The following is a 16,662-nucleotide window of genomic DNA, read 5'->3' as shown; positions in this document are numbered from 1 at the left end:
AGCTGCAGCAGAGCGCTGGCTCCGCCCCCCCGGCCGACCACCACCCGACGTGCGCGCACTCAATCAGACCGGGACGACCGGGAGAAGATGCGAAGTCTTGCAGTCCGTGCACCGCAAAGGCCAAAATCAACGGGATCAGTGCTGTTTGCAATGAGTCTAATACAGAAACCCAGTTTAACACCATCACACAATATCAGCTTAATGGTGGGCTGTCACATGGATGTTGTGGACCAAATCATACATGAATCCGTACTAGTACTATTTTCTTTTTATTAAGATAAGGCTATGCTTTATTTAGCTTTGAGTATCGATAACAGCTGCAAGACTGCCAATACCTGGTGATCTGAGCCCTACAGATGAAGGCCTCCCATCAAAGCAGGAACAGTCAAGAAGAGGGGGCAAAGACTGGCAAGATGATGCTTTAAAAAAAAAAAAAAAAAAAAAAAGAGATAAATCAGGAATGGGGGCCCAGTATTGCATGTGGTCAGACAGGGGAATTAAGGGGTTTTAACCAAGGAAGTTTTGATTCTAATGTGAGTCTGAATCCTGCATGTTGAGTTGTGTTTTGTGTTTACACAGCAGGCAGTGGCCTATATGGACAAATGTAAAAGAAAATATCACTCTAAACCCAAAACATCACTTATTAGAATAAACACTTGCACCATGATATTTAAAACTATTTTATCTGTTTGTCATGCAGACTGTTACTGCGATGGTCAAGACAGGCCAGAGATTACTACACTGCACAAACTATCAAGAGACCAGTCATGTCTACTTTTTGGGAACATTCACCTCTTAGAAAGCATCAGTTCCATCAGTAATGACACTTTCCTACACAAATATGTAGAAATGATTTGACTTTGACTTGCAGTGCAAAAATAAATCAATGAGTCAATAAAAAAATGGCTAAGGATGGCACACACAAAAGTCCTATACACATGCATATAATGAAACACTGACAATAATGCATTTATTTCTCTAAAGGCCGCAATTAAGTTAAAGATGAAGACTCACATAAGGGGCACAGTTCATTTTTTAACAGATGCTATGTCCTGAAATTGTCTACATTGGTATTCAACTCTTTAAGCTGTTATTGGGCTAACCGTCAATGTGTTTGACTTCTCTCAAAAATGAATTAAAAAGGGCTTATTGGAATAATGTTACTACTTTACCTGGGTTCCTGTGCATGCCACTGCAAGCCAGTCTCACTCTCTTTGGTGTGGATTTCAGGTCAAGAAGTGCAAAGCTGCATATTTAGCAGTGCAAGCCAATATTAGGGAGGGAGACTATCTTTTTTTCCATTAGGTACATTTTCATCCTTGTGGAACAACAGGAGACGTCAAAAAAAACTCTGACCTCTGAATTATTGTAATGTCACAACTGTGGCTCGAATGAAAAGTCAGTAAATTATCTAACTAAAACTTGGTCTTTGATGGTTCAACTGAAGAAAAGGGGCTTCCATGGTATATCCCAGTATATCTCTGTGTATACATAGTGTATATATGTATATGTTTTACATATGCTCAATATCTATTTCTATATTTATTGATTTGATATTATTATAGGATCATTGCAAGTATTTATGCATAATGTACATAATGTACATACTTTTATACAACTAGTATGAATGCACACATAGGATTAATGCACATTTTATACATAATGCGCACACCTTTTTGTTACAAATACATTTCTATTTCTTATTTCTTTTTCAATTTCTTAATAAAAAATAATATAATAATGTATGCTTCTCATGAGAATCTGAGCAACTGCAACTGACCCAATTTCCCCTCAGGGTTCAATCAAGTATTTCTGATGTCTGATTCTGATTCTGATTTCATTTTCAAGAGATGTCGCAACTAATTTGATGGTTTGACCTGCATCTATAGCAGCCTGTGTTCAGGATGGTGCAGCTGCAAGATGGATGTCCCTCCTGAGACCCTCAGTTCTGCAGGCATCAGACATGCACAATAACCAACAACCGTACCAACAACCCCAAACTAACCCAGGGTCCCAGGAAGGCAGATGTGCCCAGGAGGGGAGTGAAGAGAGGTTCACACAGCAGGAGGGGTGCTGAGGTGAACCCTCTTGCTAGATGTAGGTGTGGTATTACATCTAGAAGGACCTCATGTCATATTAATAATGGCTCTGCAAACTGCCTCAGGTTGTCTATAGATTTGACCATTTTCTCTACTTTTTTTTTTTTTTTTTTAATTTAAAACACATTAACATATGTTTTAGACATGTGTTCAACATAATGTTGTCCAAAAAAAAAAAAAAAAAAAAAAAAAAAACAATATGGGGGAAAAATAGATTCAATTAATATAAAATCAATATAGAAAAAAAAAGACATTTCATATTCGCAGTACAGACACTTTTATTACTTTTTGTGATTTCTGACAGCCTTTATATATTCTTTAAATTCACACACACACAGAAAATGGAGTCAACATTTGAAATTCTGCATTCATGTATATTAAATTTACCCTATAGAATCAACAAGTTTATCATGAAATCAATATTAAATTTGCCATGTTTTTAATAAGTAATGACATGTTTACATTCAGTTGAGACATTATGGCTTTTTTACAGTGTATATTCTTTAATTCGAGTTAATAAAAGTAATTGAACGTGTAGAAATGGTAAGATGAAGGTTTCAGGTTCATCGTTGCCAAGATTTGACCATTTGCTCCAACTGTTCCTTGGCAACCATGACGTCGCTGCCGCCACCAATCGCGGAGCTCGGCAAACTGACGTTCCTGTCATCGCGAGATTACCGCATTAGCTAGGTTAGCTAGCTACACGGTCAAAAGCGTGATTGTCTGCCTGCTATTTACATTTTTTTCTCCTTGTTAAAGCACCAAACAAACTGCGCGTCACTGCTTGATCGTCTCTTCGCGCCTGTAAGGAAGAATAATCGTCGGACTCTGGATTTGCACGGTGAGTTGTGCACACATTACACAGCTTGCTAACTAGCCGGAGCTGTAGCCCAGGAGGAAATGGGTTTGTTTTGGATCGCCCGGTGGATTTCACAGTCATTTTCGAGCTTCGTCAGCGGTGTAAAACTGCTTCGCCGCTGAAATATTGTACCTGTTTTTTTATTTTGCTTCTAATAAATCATTTTGTCGGTAGGGTGAATTATTTCTCGCGGCGTCCCATTCTTAATATCTCCATTGGTTTGTACGTGTAGGTACAAATTGTGGCCAAGCCGTGTCAGTCTTGCTCACGTTTCCTTTCATTTCCAAATGATTTTTCCACTGAACAGAATCCCAATGATGAGTTATGCCGAAAAGCCAGAGGACATCACGAAAGATGAGTGGATGGACAAACTAAACAATGTACACATTCAGCGGGCGGACATGAATCGACTCATTATGAATTACTTGGTGACAGGTGAGCCACACCGCCACTGCTTGTTGATTTGTTTGTTTGTTTGTTAAAAATCCCCATTTGCCTTTGCAAGGCAGCAGCTGCTCCACATTGTAGACTTGGTGACAGTGCCAAATACACATTCACACCAGTCATCCCAACACACTAACACACTCCATTCCAATACACACTTACTTTAAATAAAACAGTTGACACAATTTAAATGACACTGACAGGATGCAAATAGACCGGCTGCGTCTGAATCAGTCATGATCAAATAGATACACCTCTTTTAACACAAAGCCCATGGCACCCTCACACTCCAAAGAATACTTGTTAATTATACTACACTGAAAATTATACATCATGACTATATATCTATTTTATATATACATATTCTATTCTATAGATATTTTTCAGCTATATCTCATTATGCATATAGTCTATTCAAAGGTGAGAGACCTGTAAATATTATATGGATATATTTTAGTGTATTTTATTTTTTATTAGTCTTGTAGAGCATAGGTTTTTAATGTTTTACTTATTTTTTTGTACTGATCCACTTTATTTATTTTGTTACTTATGCTTAATAATTGTTCTAAAGATGCATAGTTCTCCTAGTATTGAGAGGTGTATGTTGTGTTGCGGTAACTGTCCCTGTGCAATGTCTGGACAGCCTACTGCTGTAACACAAGAATTTTCCAATTTTGGATCACTAAAGTCTATATATATATATATATATATATATATATATATATATATATATATATATATATATACACATATATACATATGTCTTATTACTAACATTTCTTCTTATGTAATGATAAGTATGGAGTGATGAATATAGTGGCTTGTACTCTTAATACTTTGGATGCAGATCAGTTTGGGAGAAATAACGCAGAGTGGAAAATGGTCGCTCATTGTTGTTTTGGTGGCTGTTTCTCTTTCATATTGTTTGAAGAGGGATTCAAGGAGGCTGCAGAGAAATTCCGGATGGAGTCTGGGATTGAGCCGAGTGTGGACCTGGATTCTCTGGATGAGAGAATAAAGATCAGAGAGATGATCCTGAAGGGACAGATACAGGAAGCGATCGCACTCATCAACAGCCTACACCCGGAGCTGCTCGACACCAATCGATACTTGTATTTCCATCTGCAGGTACGCATACACAGAGCCTTGATATGTAGAGGTCAGTGCCTATGAACACACACCTCTGCGACTTGGAGATCAGTCATTTTTGTTGAGGTTGTGAGCTTGTGTTGTTTGATAATGGATAAAATATGAAAACTGATGCAGATCACTAAATCACTTGATGGATGTTCGGCCTCACGATTTCATTGCACATTTTCCTCTTGCAGCAGCAACACTTGATTGAGTTAATCAGGCTAAGGGAGACTGAGTCAGCACTGGAGTTTGCCCAGACACAGTTGGCAGAACAGGGGGAGGAGAGTCGAGAGTGTCTGACGGAGATGGAGAGAACGCTAGCCCTTCTGGCCTTTGACAATCCAGAGGAGTCACCTTTTGGAGACCTGCTCAACATGATGCAGCGGCAAAAGGTAGGCTCTCCATTTACATCTTCAGGAAATGAATGATTGCACTAGAAATTCACTATCATTTTGACTGAACATGCATTTCGGTGCACAGGTGTGGAGCGAGGTGAACCAAGCTGTGCTGGACTATGAAAACAGGGAGTCGACACCCAAGCTGGCAAAGCTCCTGAAGTTGCTCCTGTGGGCTCAGAATGAGCTGGACCAGAAGAAGGTTAAATATCCCAAAATGACTGACCTTAGCAAGGGCACCATCGAGGACCCCAAGTGAAAATAGCAAAGACGAGAGCAACCACTTTCTACATCCCCTTAATTTAAGATCAGTCAGTGACTGTGTGATAACCAGGTAACATATATATGTATAAACAAATGATACATTGTTTTTTTCATGTTTAATTAATGAGAGGTAAGACTTAATTCATTGTGCAAACTGTAAATTGCTGTATTTGCAAAGTGACAGCAATGATTGAGTTTAAACATTGGATTCTGGATTTATAGACACTTCTTGGAGACAACAAATTGAAATACTTTATATTTTGTTCTTCTGAGACCTAAGCCAGTAGTACTATTTATTGTGACCATTATTCCCACCAAGCCATTATTGTGTCAGAATGAAAGTGCTATAAATGAACACTGCTAATACTGTGGAATGTGTGGAGCCCATAGCCAGGCTCCTCAGGATGGAGGGGAATATAAATGTAATGGTTCAAATTGTGGATCAGAAAACACACAATTCCTCTTTTTGACTTAGCAGTAGAAGATATGTTCAGACTCTGATGGTATCCTGCAGGATTGTTTCAAATCAGAAATTAGTTTAAAATCTAAACCTCTTACACAGGAATTCAAATGTGATTATTTTTGATTAAATGGAAAGAAAACACTTTATTAATGTAATACTATTTTTAGATTGGAAATTTTATTTACTATAGAGTTTGGGAATTTGCAATAGAATCAACTACTTTGCTTTGTACATACCTGAAAATAGGATTGTACATTTACAGTATGTCTTTACATTCCCCTCTGTCTTTGAAAGAAATGACGGTCTGCCTTGTGATTTTATCAGTTTACTTTGTGTGTGTGCTTGGAAAAGAGAGACGGGTACCAATTTGACCTCTCTCCAGTCTTAAAACTAAACGACAGAGTCATCCCTAAACTCCATTCAGACTGGGACTTATTCTTTTGCTCATTGGTTTTATTTCGGTAATATATAACAATGATCAAAAGCTTTGGAAATCTGAATCTGAATGGGCATTATGTAAAGCATCACAGAGATTGCTGTCCAATTTTGCCATATGACTTTTTAAATGCTGTTACTAATTTAACTATTGCTGCATGTAATTGTATTGTATTTTGTTTTATAGGTAAAGGCACCTGTGCTTGTTTATTATTATTATTATTATTATTATAATTATTATTTTTTATGATTTTGTTTAAACTTGCTGCTAGTTGTCCATCTTTCATTTCTTTTTAGGTTGTATTGTCTTTGTAGATATTGGCTATGAATATTGAGACGCAGAGAGCTCACATCCCTTTTATTATTGAAAGTTTTTAAGATCAAATTTGCAATTATTGAAATAAACAAAACTTTTGTGAACCATATAAGCTTTTATGTGTTATGTTTTCTTATTTTAGAGATATGTATCTGTGTGTGTGTGTGTGTGTGTGTGTGTGTGTGTGTGTGTGTGTGTGTGTGTGTGTGTGTGTGTGTGTGAACCAGGACACCAAGGTTCCCACGGTTTTGGTCACAGAAAGAAAAATGTTCTGGTATCAGTCGTGGATATTCAACATTTTAGCCCTGCAACTGCACACAAGGCGTGGAATGGAAACCTAAAGATCAGTGGAGACACCCCTGAAACCACAGCCAGCCCTGCACATCTCAACAATACATTCTTGCTGAATGCTGTCCCAACAAGTTTAACTCGTCTCGCTCGTCTGCCGCAGGATATCTGGCAGGCCCCCCCCGCCTTTATCTTAGCTTAAGTCTCAGTCCTGGGACACGGATTTCAACAGGAACAGAGACGACGAGCAGTGTGCACTGAATGGCTGACGGAAACGTATCAGGAGACTGTAAAAATGACTCTGACGATTTACTGCTTGATCCTAAGGTCTTTACACTGGATGACTCTACCGGACAGGAGCCAGAGGGGCAAACTTTGTGGCCCAGGTGAGACTGCCGAGGAGACTGAAGTCAAACTTTTCTGAACTACAACTGCATAATCCATGTAGTTTTGCTTGTTTATTTTTTTTTATGAAAGATACTTCTGACATGCGTATTTCAAGGGGTTTACCTGGATCTGAGGTCGACTGTACTTTTGTTTTGTTAGTAAAAAATTTGAGAGGTGCGACAGTGCTGCACCTTCACACTCATATCCTTACCGTCTACAAGACAAGCACCTACCCACTTGAGCTTCCTAATGTGTTTTCTTAACGTGAACACAGTTGGAGCCACCAGATTATCTGATTCAAACAAACACAAGGCTATTTTTGTCACTTGATAGTGTTTACGGCGCTACCAGCAATGCCAAATTACAGGTCTTGACTTTTAGTTTAAACTCTCACTTGTACTCACCAGACCACTGGCTCGGACATGGACCCTGATGCTGTTTTTGGACACCTGCCTCCTTTTCTGTGCCAGGATGGTCATGCCAATTTGCACTGTTTCGATGGCAAGCACATTTCACTGGACTAAGACAGAATCTGGGCTGGTTCTGGGTGGATTCTTCTGGGGTTACTGCTTCACACAGATCCTGGGAGGACATGTCAGTGACAAGTAAGTGATTCAGTTGGTTAAACATGGCAGCATGACCTGCTGAGTATGAGTGCCGCTAGAATTTTAGCAAAAGAGAAGTAATTGATCATTTAATAAATGTTTCTTGTCCTGTCAGAGTGGGAGGAGAAAGGGTCCTGTTCATCTCCACGGCCTCCTGGGCTGTGATCACAGCTGTTACTCCTCTTTTGGCCAAAGTGGGAAATTACCCTCTTGCTCTCATGACTATGTCCAGATTCCTAATGGGACTGTCCCAGGGTGAGTACTGTACCTGCTACACTGTGCAAACAAGACAGATCAGTGCTCTGGTCCTGCAAGAGGTATAAAGTGAGTGTTATTATAGTTGGTCTAGGTTGCCAGAAATTCTCCATAAAACAGACTTCACTTTAGTCTTGTTTTGGGAAGTTTAGGCCAGTGGTTCCCAACCCAGTCCTTAAGGACCCCCTGTCCTGGGGTTTTTTGTTTCAGCTCTACTCTTTCACACCTGATCCATTTAAGGGCTTCATGCTGATTGGCTGAAACAGATCTATCTGAAGCGGGCGTGCATGAAGGTGCAAGGGCCTTAATTGGATCAGGTGTGAAAGAGTAGAGCTGAAACAAAGACCTCCAGGACAGGGGGTACTTGTGGACTGGGTTGGGAACCACTGCTTTAGGCCACAGGCTGCTTTTCACCAAAACACAGCACAGGGACCACAAACAGAGTCCTACAAAACACAATAAAAGCAGAAAGACAAAACAAGACTTCCTAAAATCTTCCTTTTCCTCCAATACCTTTCCTCTCCATATGCTGGCCTCTCACATGGATACACTGTAAGTTATTTTTCCATAGACATTATGTGATAATATGATTATTAATACAAATAATGTGATGATCTTGTGCTTCTGCTGTCCTGCTTCTTTTTGTTCTGATGCTCACAGCTGCTTCACACCGTTCTCTGGAAGAGTGTAGTCCATGTTAATAAATATTAACTAAACTCTCTGAGCTCATAGGAATGGCATAAGGCTTTACAGTGTGTCATATCTTACAGGTGTGCACTATCCCTCTCTGGCAAGCCTTTGTTCACAGCGTATCGAGGAAGGAGAGAGAGGTTTTCTGATGAGCATCATGCACAGTGGCTCCAATATGGGGTACATTGTACAAACACACACACACACACACATACACGCATACACACATGCGCAGCATGTTTGGTGAAGCTTTTGTTTTGCTCTTTCAGCACTTTGATAGTCGGTGGGCTAGGGTCCCTGATGTTGGAGTGGTACGGCTGGGAGAGCGTCTTCTATGGCACCGGGCTCCTGTCTGGACTCTGGGTGCTCATGGCATGGCAATATTTCCTGAAAGGTACCTGCATTTGTCCCTGCTGTGCAATATGCATGACTTTAATTTGTCATTTAGATGTCCTAATTTGTTTGGGCAGAGTATGCATGAGTTAAATGGGTCAAGGCTTGAACCCCAATCATTGTTGACTGCTGTTAGATAGAAAAAAGGTGCAGTGCAGTCTTATAGAATATATGAAGGTCAGTGGGGCTACATGCAAAAAAATGATCACTATATGAATTATTTTCATTAGATATTTACGATTAACTGGACTATTACTGTGACTGTTACTTCAGAGCATTTTTATAGTGAAGACATAAACATAAGGTAACATAGATGAAATCAGTGGTTGTAATGTTACAGTGATTTACTCCACCAGCAGTAAGGATATGTGGTGTTGACTGGTTGCATAAGCCAAGGGTGAAAAATCTTTTTTTTTTTTTTTTTTTTTTCCTCAGAGAGCTCTCTGTCTGGAAAAAGTCCCACGGACTGCCATTCATTTTACTCTGTTTTGTGTAGTTTTAGTGCTCAGATATTGTAGGTGGAATATCTCCTCATATATGCCATCTCTGGTTTGGGATTGCCCTTCTATCAAAAATAATGCACAATAACATTTGTCTGTGCTGAGCTGTCATTAGTCATCTGCTATATTATCTCTGGTGGCGCACACCCAGTATGATGTAATGTGCAGAGTGTTTTTTGCAGGTCAAGTTATTCCCAAACAGAGGATATCCAGCAAAGACGCACAGTGGAGTCTGTCTGTCTGGCTGAGTCTTCTTAAGAAGCCGCCTGTCTGGTACAGCTCAAGTCTTTTACTCTTTGCACCGCCACCGACACATATTTGTGTGAGTCTATACCCATCTGACCCTCTCTATCTCTCCCTGTTGTCTTTTATTTTAGTGCCATGGTCATTGCTCACATGTGCATCAACAGCGCCTTGTACACAGTACTGTCATGGCTGCCGACATACTTCGAGGATTCATTTCCACATGCTCTGGTATTCCCTTCTTTAAAAATGATTTTACATGGTTCAAATATCGCACGCAACACCAGACACTCCAGGATTACTTCTTTACATTCCTCCAAACCTGTCCTCCCTCTCAGGGATGGGTGTATAATGTAATTCCATGGTTGGTTGCCATCCCGTCTGCACTTGGTGGAGGATACGTTTCAGATTTCCTCATCAGCCAAGGTATAACTCACATGCCATCACCTCGCACTTTTGCATGCAGTTTGATTTCAGTTATTGAGAAAATACTGCTTAAGTACAAGTTTAGGCACAAATTTATACCTAATTTTCTTTCTCTAGGATATGCTGTGGCATCTGTAAGAAAGATAATGCAGGTAAGAATTTAAAGACTGTCCATCACACCATATTAGTATACAGTGGCAGGTTTGTCTTGACTGGCCAGCTGCATGGTTGTTAAAAATGCTAATTCCAGGCCAGACCTGCCCTAGGCCGAGAAAATATGATGCATTAGTGCTGATTTTTGGGCTATCAGTGCCTGCCTTTGTAAAAATTTACAATAATAGCTGCTATTTTAAATTATGTCATGTTTTGAGTGATTTCCTCTCTCTCACTTCTCAGTTCTTCGCCATGGGAGTGTCGAGTATGTTTCTCCTGCTCCTGTGTAGCCCGGTCAAATTCACCTCTGCTCTGGCCTACATTTCGGCTGCAGTGGGTTTCAGCGCATTCACCTGCAGGTGTGTTGATAAGATCCGTGCGATGTGACCCCTCTGATCCTGTGTGTACTCCTCAGAGGGCAGCTGTTTGTTCTCAGTCGTGCTGGGCTGCTCCTCCTTTGCTTCCCTGGCCAGGAACTCTAGTTTCTTATCTTTTTCTAATTTAAAACAATGATAGCACTCAATTAAAAAAAAGTTGATATTATTCCACTGATGTGTGACGGTCCAGCATTTATTTTTTATCTTTAATTTCACAAAGTTAATCTCATTGAAATTAAAATCTCTCTGACAAATATTTGCAAACAGGAAAAAGATAAAACCTGTGAAGTCACCATGATGTAAAATATGGAGTTCATTCATAGACAATGAATAAGGCATCAATTTTGTTCATCAAGATAATTTTTTTTTTTTAAATTAGTTTCTATAAAACTTGCATAGTCTTCACGAGTGTGCTGCAGAGATGTGGAGTGGACTACCTCAGAGAAGTATGAGTTAAAGAGTAAAGTAAAGAGTGTAAGTTAAAGAATGAATTACATAACCTTCAATAAACAATTAAATCGATCCCCTGAAAGCATAAACTTATGTGTAAACCCATGGCTGATGACATTTTCCTCTGTACTGGGGTGATATTTCACCTTGTTTTGTTTTGTTTTGTTTTGTTTTTTGTCACCAACCCCAGTAAATTCAGAGCAATTAATTAAATGGAACTCAATAGCCAACAAACTAAACAACAACAACATGGCATGCAGTTATGTTTCTGCGTGCTGTTGCTAATTGGCATTATTGCTCACAGTGCGGTGAATGTTGTAGTTGTAACTGCTGTTTATGTTTTTTTAAGGGACTATGTAATGAGTTTCAGTATCTAACCTGAACATCCCTGTGTGAATGTTTCAGTGGGGTGTCGATGAATGTGCAGGATCTCACTCCGTCATGTGCAGGAGCCCTTTTTGGTGAGTTAGTTTCATCAAGTTTCTGTTTCATGTCAGCTATCTTCCAGTTTCTCACTCCTGTCGACAGATATTTAATTACTGTGGTTTTTTTTTTCTTTTTCACCAGGTGTTATGAATATGTGTGGTGCTTTCATGGGTAGGTATCAGAGATATTAATTTATTTTCTGCAGAACACATGGCGCAGTGGAGGTTTGTGCTGACATACAGAGATATCATCACATAGTGGAGACGGAGCTGGATCAAAGATGGCAGTAAATTTCTCCGCTGTAATCACAGATTGTTAACGTGTGTTGTTGCTGTGTGTTGTGTAGGGCTGCTGTTGGTCTCATTCTCGGGCTACCTGATCGAGGTCACCTTGTCGTGGGCCATGGTGTTCTCTGTTATCACCTTAGTAAATGTCACAGGCCTGGGCTTCTTCGTCTTCTTTGGAGATGCACACCGTGTGGACCTGGAGGTTTACAGCCAAGTCACTCCAACCTGATGGACGTGCTGCGTGTAGCAAGCATCAGCCTGCGGGTACGGAAACACAAGAACGCACAAAAATGCAGAATAATGCTGCATTCTGAGACTTGTGGAGGAAATGTGCAGCACTTGAGCCTTCCTCATTTCACTCCACTTCCTCTCCATCCCGCTTTCCTCCCAAATATACAGCTGATCTTGCTCTGAAAAGAGAATTTAAATACTGCATTCATGTTGAGGATGCACTATTTATATTGAATACTTGAATATTCCAGCTTCACAGGAATGTTTTTTGTTTACTGTTCCACTTTCTGTGCAGTGTGTTTGCTGGATGCCTAAAATGTAAATGTAAACACTAATGTACAAAATTTAGTTAATTTATGAATGTGCAACATACAAAGACTATGTATATGTACAAATGATGTTTGGGTAAGTTGTTTGGATAACCAAAGAGTTTACTCACATGACAAAAAATAATAGTAAGGTTGGATAAAAGAGAGTCCATATAACTTTATAAAAGTGAAAAACAATTTGTGTGACATTTCTAGATAATAAAAGTGCCTGTTTTTCTTTGTATCAAATGATGCTGATCATTGAACCATGGATGTTTAAATGAGAAATGGAGAATTTATAAAGCAGGAATGCAAAATGCAAAATGCTGATTGCCACACCCTAAACAATATATTGGGTTTATTTTCTTGCTCAAATTCATTGCGGGAACACTTGGACATTGAAAAAGTACCATATTTATTATTTCTATTTATTCCTCTGAATACAGTTTCATTTGAAAGATTTTTGGTTATGGTATCTGACAGTTTTATAAGCTGTAATTTATAGTTAAAGTATTATTAAACTCTGTGACATATTGTTGTACATGTGTCAGTGTTTGTGAATATATCAAAATAATATTTGTGAAAGCTTGTTTGATATTTCAAAAAGCTTCCAAACATTAGATTTCTCACAGAAGCATTAGTTTCTGTTAAAAATGTTGAATTTAGTTTGTTTGATCTCTTGAAATGCAGTATCCACATGTTTAAACTGTGGCAGCCGCATTTTCACTATAGTGTCCATTTAATTTGAATTGTCACAAAAAAAAAAAAACTCCCTTAGTTTATTATTTTTTTTTTTTTATCATAGTTTACTCCAGTCCTCTGAAACTCATTTACATCAAAACAGTGTTGACACAGTGTCAAAGTCCTCTGTTCTTAAACGCTCAGATAATGCCTTTCTCCCTCAGATGGTCTATTCAAGTGGTGTGGGCGGGCCAGTCTCTGTGCACAATTACATTATAAATGTTGAACATTTTGACCATTACCTGCCAGCACTGCTTTCTGAACAATTAGCATCCAGCACCAAGGCGGCCTCTCAATAACCTCTTACAGAAATGAGGATGGAGATGCTCTGCTGGGCTTTAATCTTCATAAGGAACCCCAGACTTCACTGACATGAGAAAAAACATATTTTTCTGTTTTGGTGTGTGTGTGTGTGTGTGTGTGTGCAGCAGCCACGTTGGCATGTAGGGGTGTTTTTTATGGTCTGTGGCAGAGGTATTCAGCCGTGCTCACTGGAGGACTGGCGTATGCAAGTTATTATTCCAGACAAATGTGTAGGCTACTACAAATACTGTAGGAGGTGATGTCGCTGATTAATTCCTCCTCACTGGTTTAAGGTGCTGAATGTTGACCATGCTCTGACAGAAGGTCAGTGAAATCACCCACTGCAGTCTTTGGTTGGGATAACAAAACCTGCACACTCTCAGCCTTTGACTGCACATGGTAGAACACTCCTGCTTCATAACACACACACACACACACACACACACACACACGCACGCACACACGCACGCACACACGCGCACACACACACACACACACACACTTTGGCTGCAGCTGAAGCAATGCTGGTTACCCAGTTGGTTTGCACCACAGAAGTGTTTCATGTCATTGGTTTCCTGTATTTCTAGCAATTAGTTTTATAGCTATTGTTATTCTATTTTATTCTGTTGACATGAATCACTTTTTCAAAACTGTACTTTGAAAAGCGCCAGACAAATAAAGTGTATTATTTGCCTGTTGGTAGTAGTAGTATTGTACTTATGCAATAAACTATTTGACGAGGCCAAACTGAACAGGTGACCACTAAAAACAATTTGTTGAGCTTAAAACCAGCTTTGAGCTAGTTTTGACCTGTTCTGTAACATTTCCTATGCAGAAGTCAAGTGTCTTTGCACCCAAACACCACAGGGGAACTTGATGACATCCTTCCCCATAGGTGTTAGGTGGCCTCAATTAAATTTAACTGGTTTACAATGGAGCAATTGAGGCCATTTCTATTAAGTTGTCATCCTTTCCCTGAAATCTGGTTGCCTATTTCAACAGCAGAGGACTATGCTGCCTAGATGACAGTGGTTTAGATCAGCTTTGGAGGCCAAATAACCCACAAAATAGCCCTGAATCGATAAATACAATGAGCTTCAGAGGGTGGGCTAAAACTGATATGAACTTTAAAAACCTGAAACAAAATTTGAAAGTAGATAGCCTACTCACGCATTGTAACCTAAATGAAATGATGAATGTTTGAGGAATGAGAAGTCAGAGTGGAACGTTCCTCCGGGCTCCAGAAGGTTCTCCTGGGGTCAGAGGTCAGGCCACAGAATGGATTTTAAGTTCTGTTCAGGCTCCATTCAAGTGCTGGTAATTTAACTGTGCAGAGCACAGAAAAACAGAATCGAATAAAATTGAATAGAATCCAATATCCTATTGCTTTCAGGAATTTAATTGGCATAGAAAACAAATGTTGAATAAATCGTTTAGTTGAATCGACAGAGTATCGATTAAATGTTTTTCCTTAAGCAGAACAGGCTTTCTTACTTGGTAGCTTTAACATCTGACTGCAACAGTGGTGACTTTCGGTTCTGTCGATTAGGATTACCATAGTAAGATATCAGGTGTGTGTGCATCAGGTAGGGCTATTTTACAGCAGCTTCCGACGTGACTGGGCCAATCAGAGCTGAGGACCGTGTTCAGTGAGTGAGAGCCCCCGGGCTGTCAGAGCCCGCTGCCCCGCATCGATCCGCTGCGTCCGCTGTCAGCACCACGGCCAGCGCACGGAGCCGCGGCGCGTCTCCATCAATCAGACGAGAGGAGGACGGCAGCCGGCAGCGGATCCAGAGGGCTGCCTGCATCACATTAACCTGCTCGGTTTGTCTAATGGGGGGAGCATTTGATGGCGAGGAATGGATCCACGTAATGACGTTATTCCGTTAGCCTATGAGGACCGGGTATCAATGCAAGACGCAAATCTGGATGGGTAGGCTATATAGAGATTTTATTAATGTCAGGAAAACAAAAATATAGATAGCTTATCATGGCGACGAAAATAAATAATTGTAATTACACCTAAAGGTATTGCTTGGCCGATCTCTCTCTTTGTCTCTGCTGGCACAAAGCCTGACGGGACAGCAGCGCAGGCCGGCCTGCCTGCCTCCCTGCCGGGCTGCTGAGACAGACTGCCGATGACACAGTGAACTGTATTATCCGGCCTGTTTTACCGTCACGGACTCATCTCCAAAACAGGGATCTCTCCACGGACGACTGCCAGCTGCAGACGTGAAGATCAGATGTTGTGTTGCGGAATTAAGGCACGCAGTTGTGAGTGAGACTGGAGGAAGTGGACAATCAATTATGGCGTTATTTCTAGAGGCAATTACCAATGAGGACAAGGACAAGCGCGCTGTCTGACGCAGCGGACTGAGCTCTGTCTTGCCGGGTCCTGTAGCTGTATCAAACGAGCCGGTGTGGACGATGTAGTAGTTTTGTTAACTGGGCTCAATCCTGTTTAAAATGTACCGTTTGTGTTGAATCCGGGCCTGGTTTGGGGCTGTTCATGATAAACAAGGTCACATTTCCAGTGAATACTAACATAGCCCACCATTCCGCTCCCACCCAGGCCTGTTAACAGTGTTTTCGGTGTTATCTGTGTTTGCGACCACTGTCCGGTGAGGGAAAATGCTCGGAAGCCGCAACTTTCCCCTAATCAGTAGCAGGATTGCCGCTCCTCGTGTTCACGGCGGACCTTGATTTATTAGCCATACAATTAAGGCACGCGGTGAATGCCAAGAGAGGAATCACGCTCTCCACGTCCCGCATCACGCATGAAGACGCAGCGGCCTCACACAGATGCAATGAGACCAACAACTGCCTCAACAAAGACTATCACTTCCCTTTCTTTTTCCCCCCAAATCAAAATTTCATTTTTTTTTTTTTTTTTTTTTTGTAAATTAATTCCATAATGGTATTTTCTTGTTCTGTGTGTGTGCAAATAGTGGCTGAGCAATGTAACTGCATTGGCAATTTCAATGACCAGTTGTATGAAATGACTGGTGCACGCTGGGTGTCTGCAATTAAAGACAGCTTGAAACTGCTGCTTGAATATAAAACAGGTGTTGGCCAGGAAAACATATTCATAAACATATTTCACAAAGGAACCAGCCAGCACTACCACAGTCACTGACAAAATAATTATTCAATAAGAAAGGTAATCTTCAGGTTTTCTACCCAAGCAATA

The 16,662-nt window shown here is 40.4% G+C and overlaps 2 protein-coding genes across 3 annotated transcripts; both read left to right on the top strand.

Moving 5' to 3' along the window:
* Nucleotides 1–2,758: 2,758 nt before the first annotated feature.
* On the top strand, nt 2,759–6,518 carry LOC115362451 (glucose-induced degradation protein 8-B homolog). Of its 2 annotated transcripts, none has more exons than XM_030056377.1 (5): nt 2,759–2,940; nt 3,266–3,393; nt 4,334–4,530; nt 4,731–4,928; nt 5,017–6,518. In XM_030056377.1, the coding sequence occupies exons 2-5, from the start codon at nt 3,273–3,275 to the stop codon at nt 5,188–5,190; spliced, it is 690 nt and encodes a 229-aa protein (XP_029912237.1). In that variant the 5' UTR covers nt 2,759–2,940; nt 3,266–3,272; the 3' UTR covers nt 5,191–6,518. The 2 variants fall into 2 exon arrangements, with proteins under 2 accessions (XP_029912237.1, XP_029912239.1); XM_030056379.1 differs by lacking the exon at nt 2,759–2,940 and adding an exon at nt 2,980–3,128.
* A 420-nt stretch (nt 6,519–6,938) lies between these two features.
* On the top strand, nt 6,939–13,050 carry LOC115362080 (solute carrier family 17 member 9-like). Its single transcript, XM_030055862.1, has 13 exons — nt 6,939–7,083; nt 7,492–7,689; nt 7,805–7,944; nt 8,715–8,814; nt 8,904–9,028; nt 9,710–9,800; nt 9,905–10,001; nt 10,109–10,196; nt 10,314–10,348; nt 10,593–10,708; nt 11,582–11,637; nt 11,744–11,773; nt 11,949–13,050. Exons 1-13 carry the CDS (start codon nt 6,959–6,961, stop codon nt 12,116–12,118), a joined length of 1,371 nt encoding a protein of 456 aa, XP_029911722.1. The 5' UTR covers nt 6,939–6,958; the 3' UTR covers nt 12,119–13,050.
* Nucleotides 13,051–16,662: the final 3,612 nt, after the last annotated feature.

This window comes from Myripristis murdjan, chromosome 7 (assembly GCF_902150065.1).
Source record: "Myripristis murdjan chromosome 7, fMyrMur1.1, whole genome shotgun sequence".
Classification (NCBI taxonomy): Eukaryota; Metazoa; Chordata; class Actinopteri; order Holocentriformes; family Holocentridae; genus Myripristis; species Myripristis murdjan.
The sequence above is the reverse complement of the archived record's forward strand: the minus strand, read 5'-3'. Positions and strand labels throughout refer to the sequence as shown.

Coding starts and splice junctions, on each gene's coding strand:
- LOC115362451 (XM_030056377.1), top strand. CDS start 3,273: ATGATGAGTTATGCCGAAAAGCCAGAGGACATCACGAAAGATGAGTGG. Junction 3,394..4,333: donor TATGAATTACTTGGTGACAG/GTGAGCCACACC, acceptor TATTGTTTGAAG/AGGGATTCAAGGAGGCTGCA. Junction 4,929..5,016: donor ACATGATGCAGCGGCAAAAG/GTAGGCTCTCCA, acceptor TTCGGTGCACAG/GTGTGGAGCGAGGTGAACCA.
- LOC115362080 (XM_030055862.1), top strand. CDS start 6,959: ATGGCTGACGGAAACGTATCAGGAGACTGTAAAAATGACTCTGACGAT. Junction 7,945..8,714: donor CCTAATGGGACTGTCCCAGG/GTGAGTACTGTA, acceptor CATATCTTACAG/GTGTGCACTATCCCTCTCTG. Junction 11,774..11,948: donor TATGTGTGGTGCTTTCATGG/GTAGGTATCAGA, acceptor TGTGTTGTGTAG/GGCTGCTGTTGGTCTCATTC.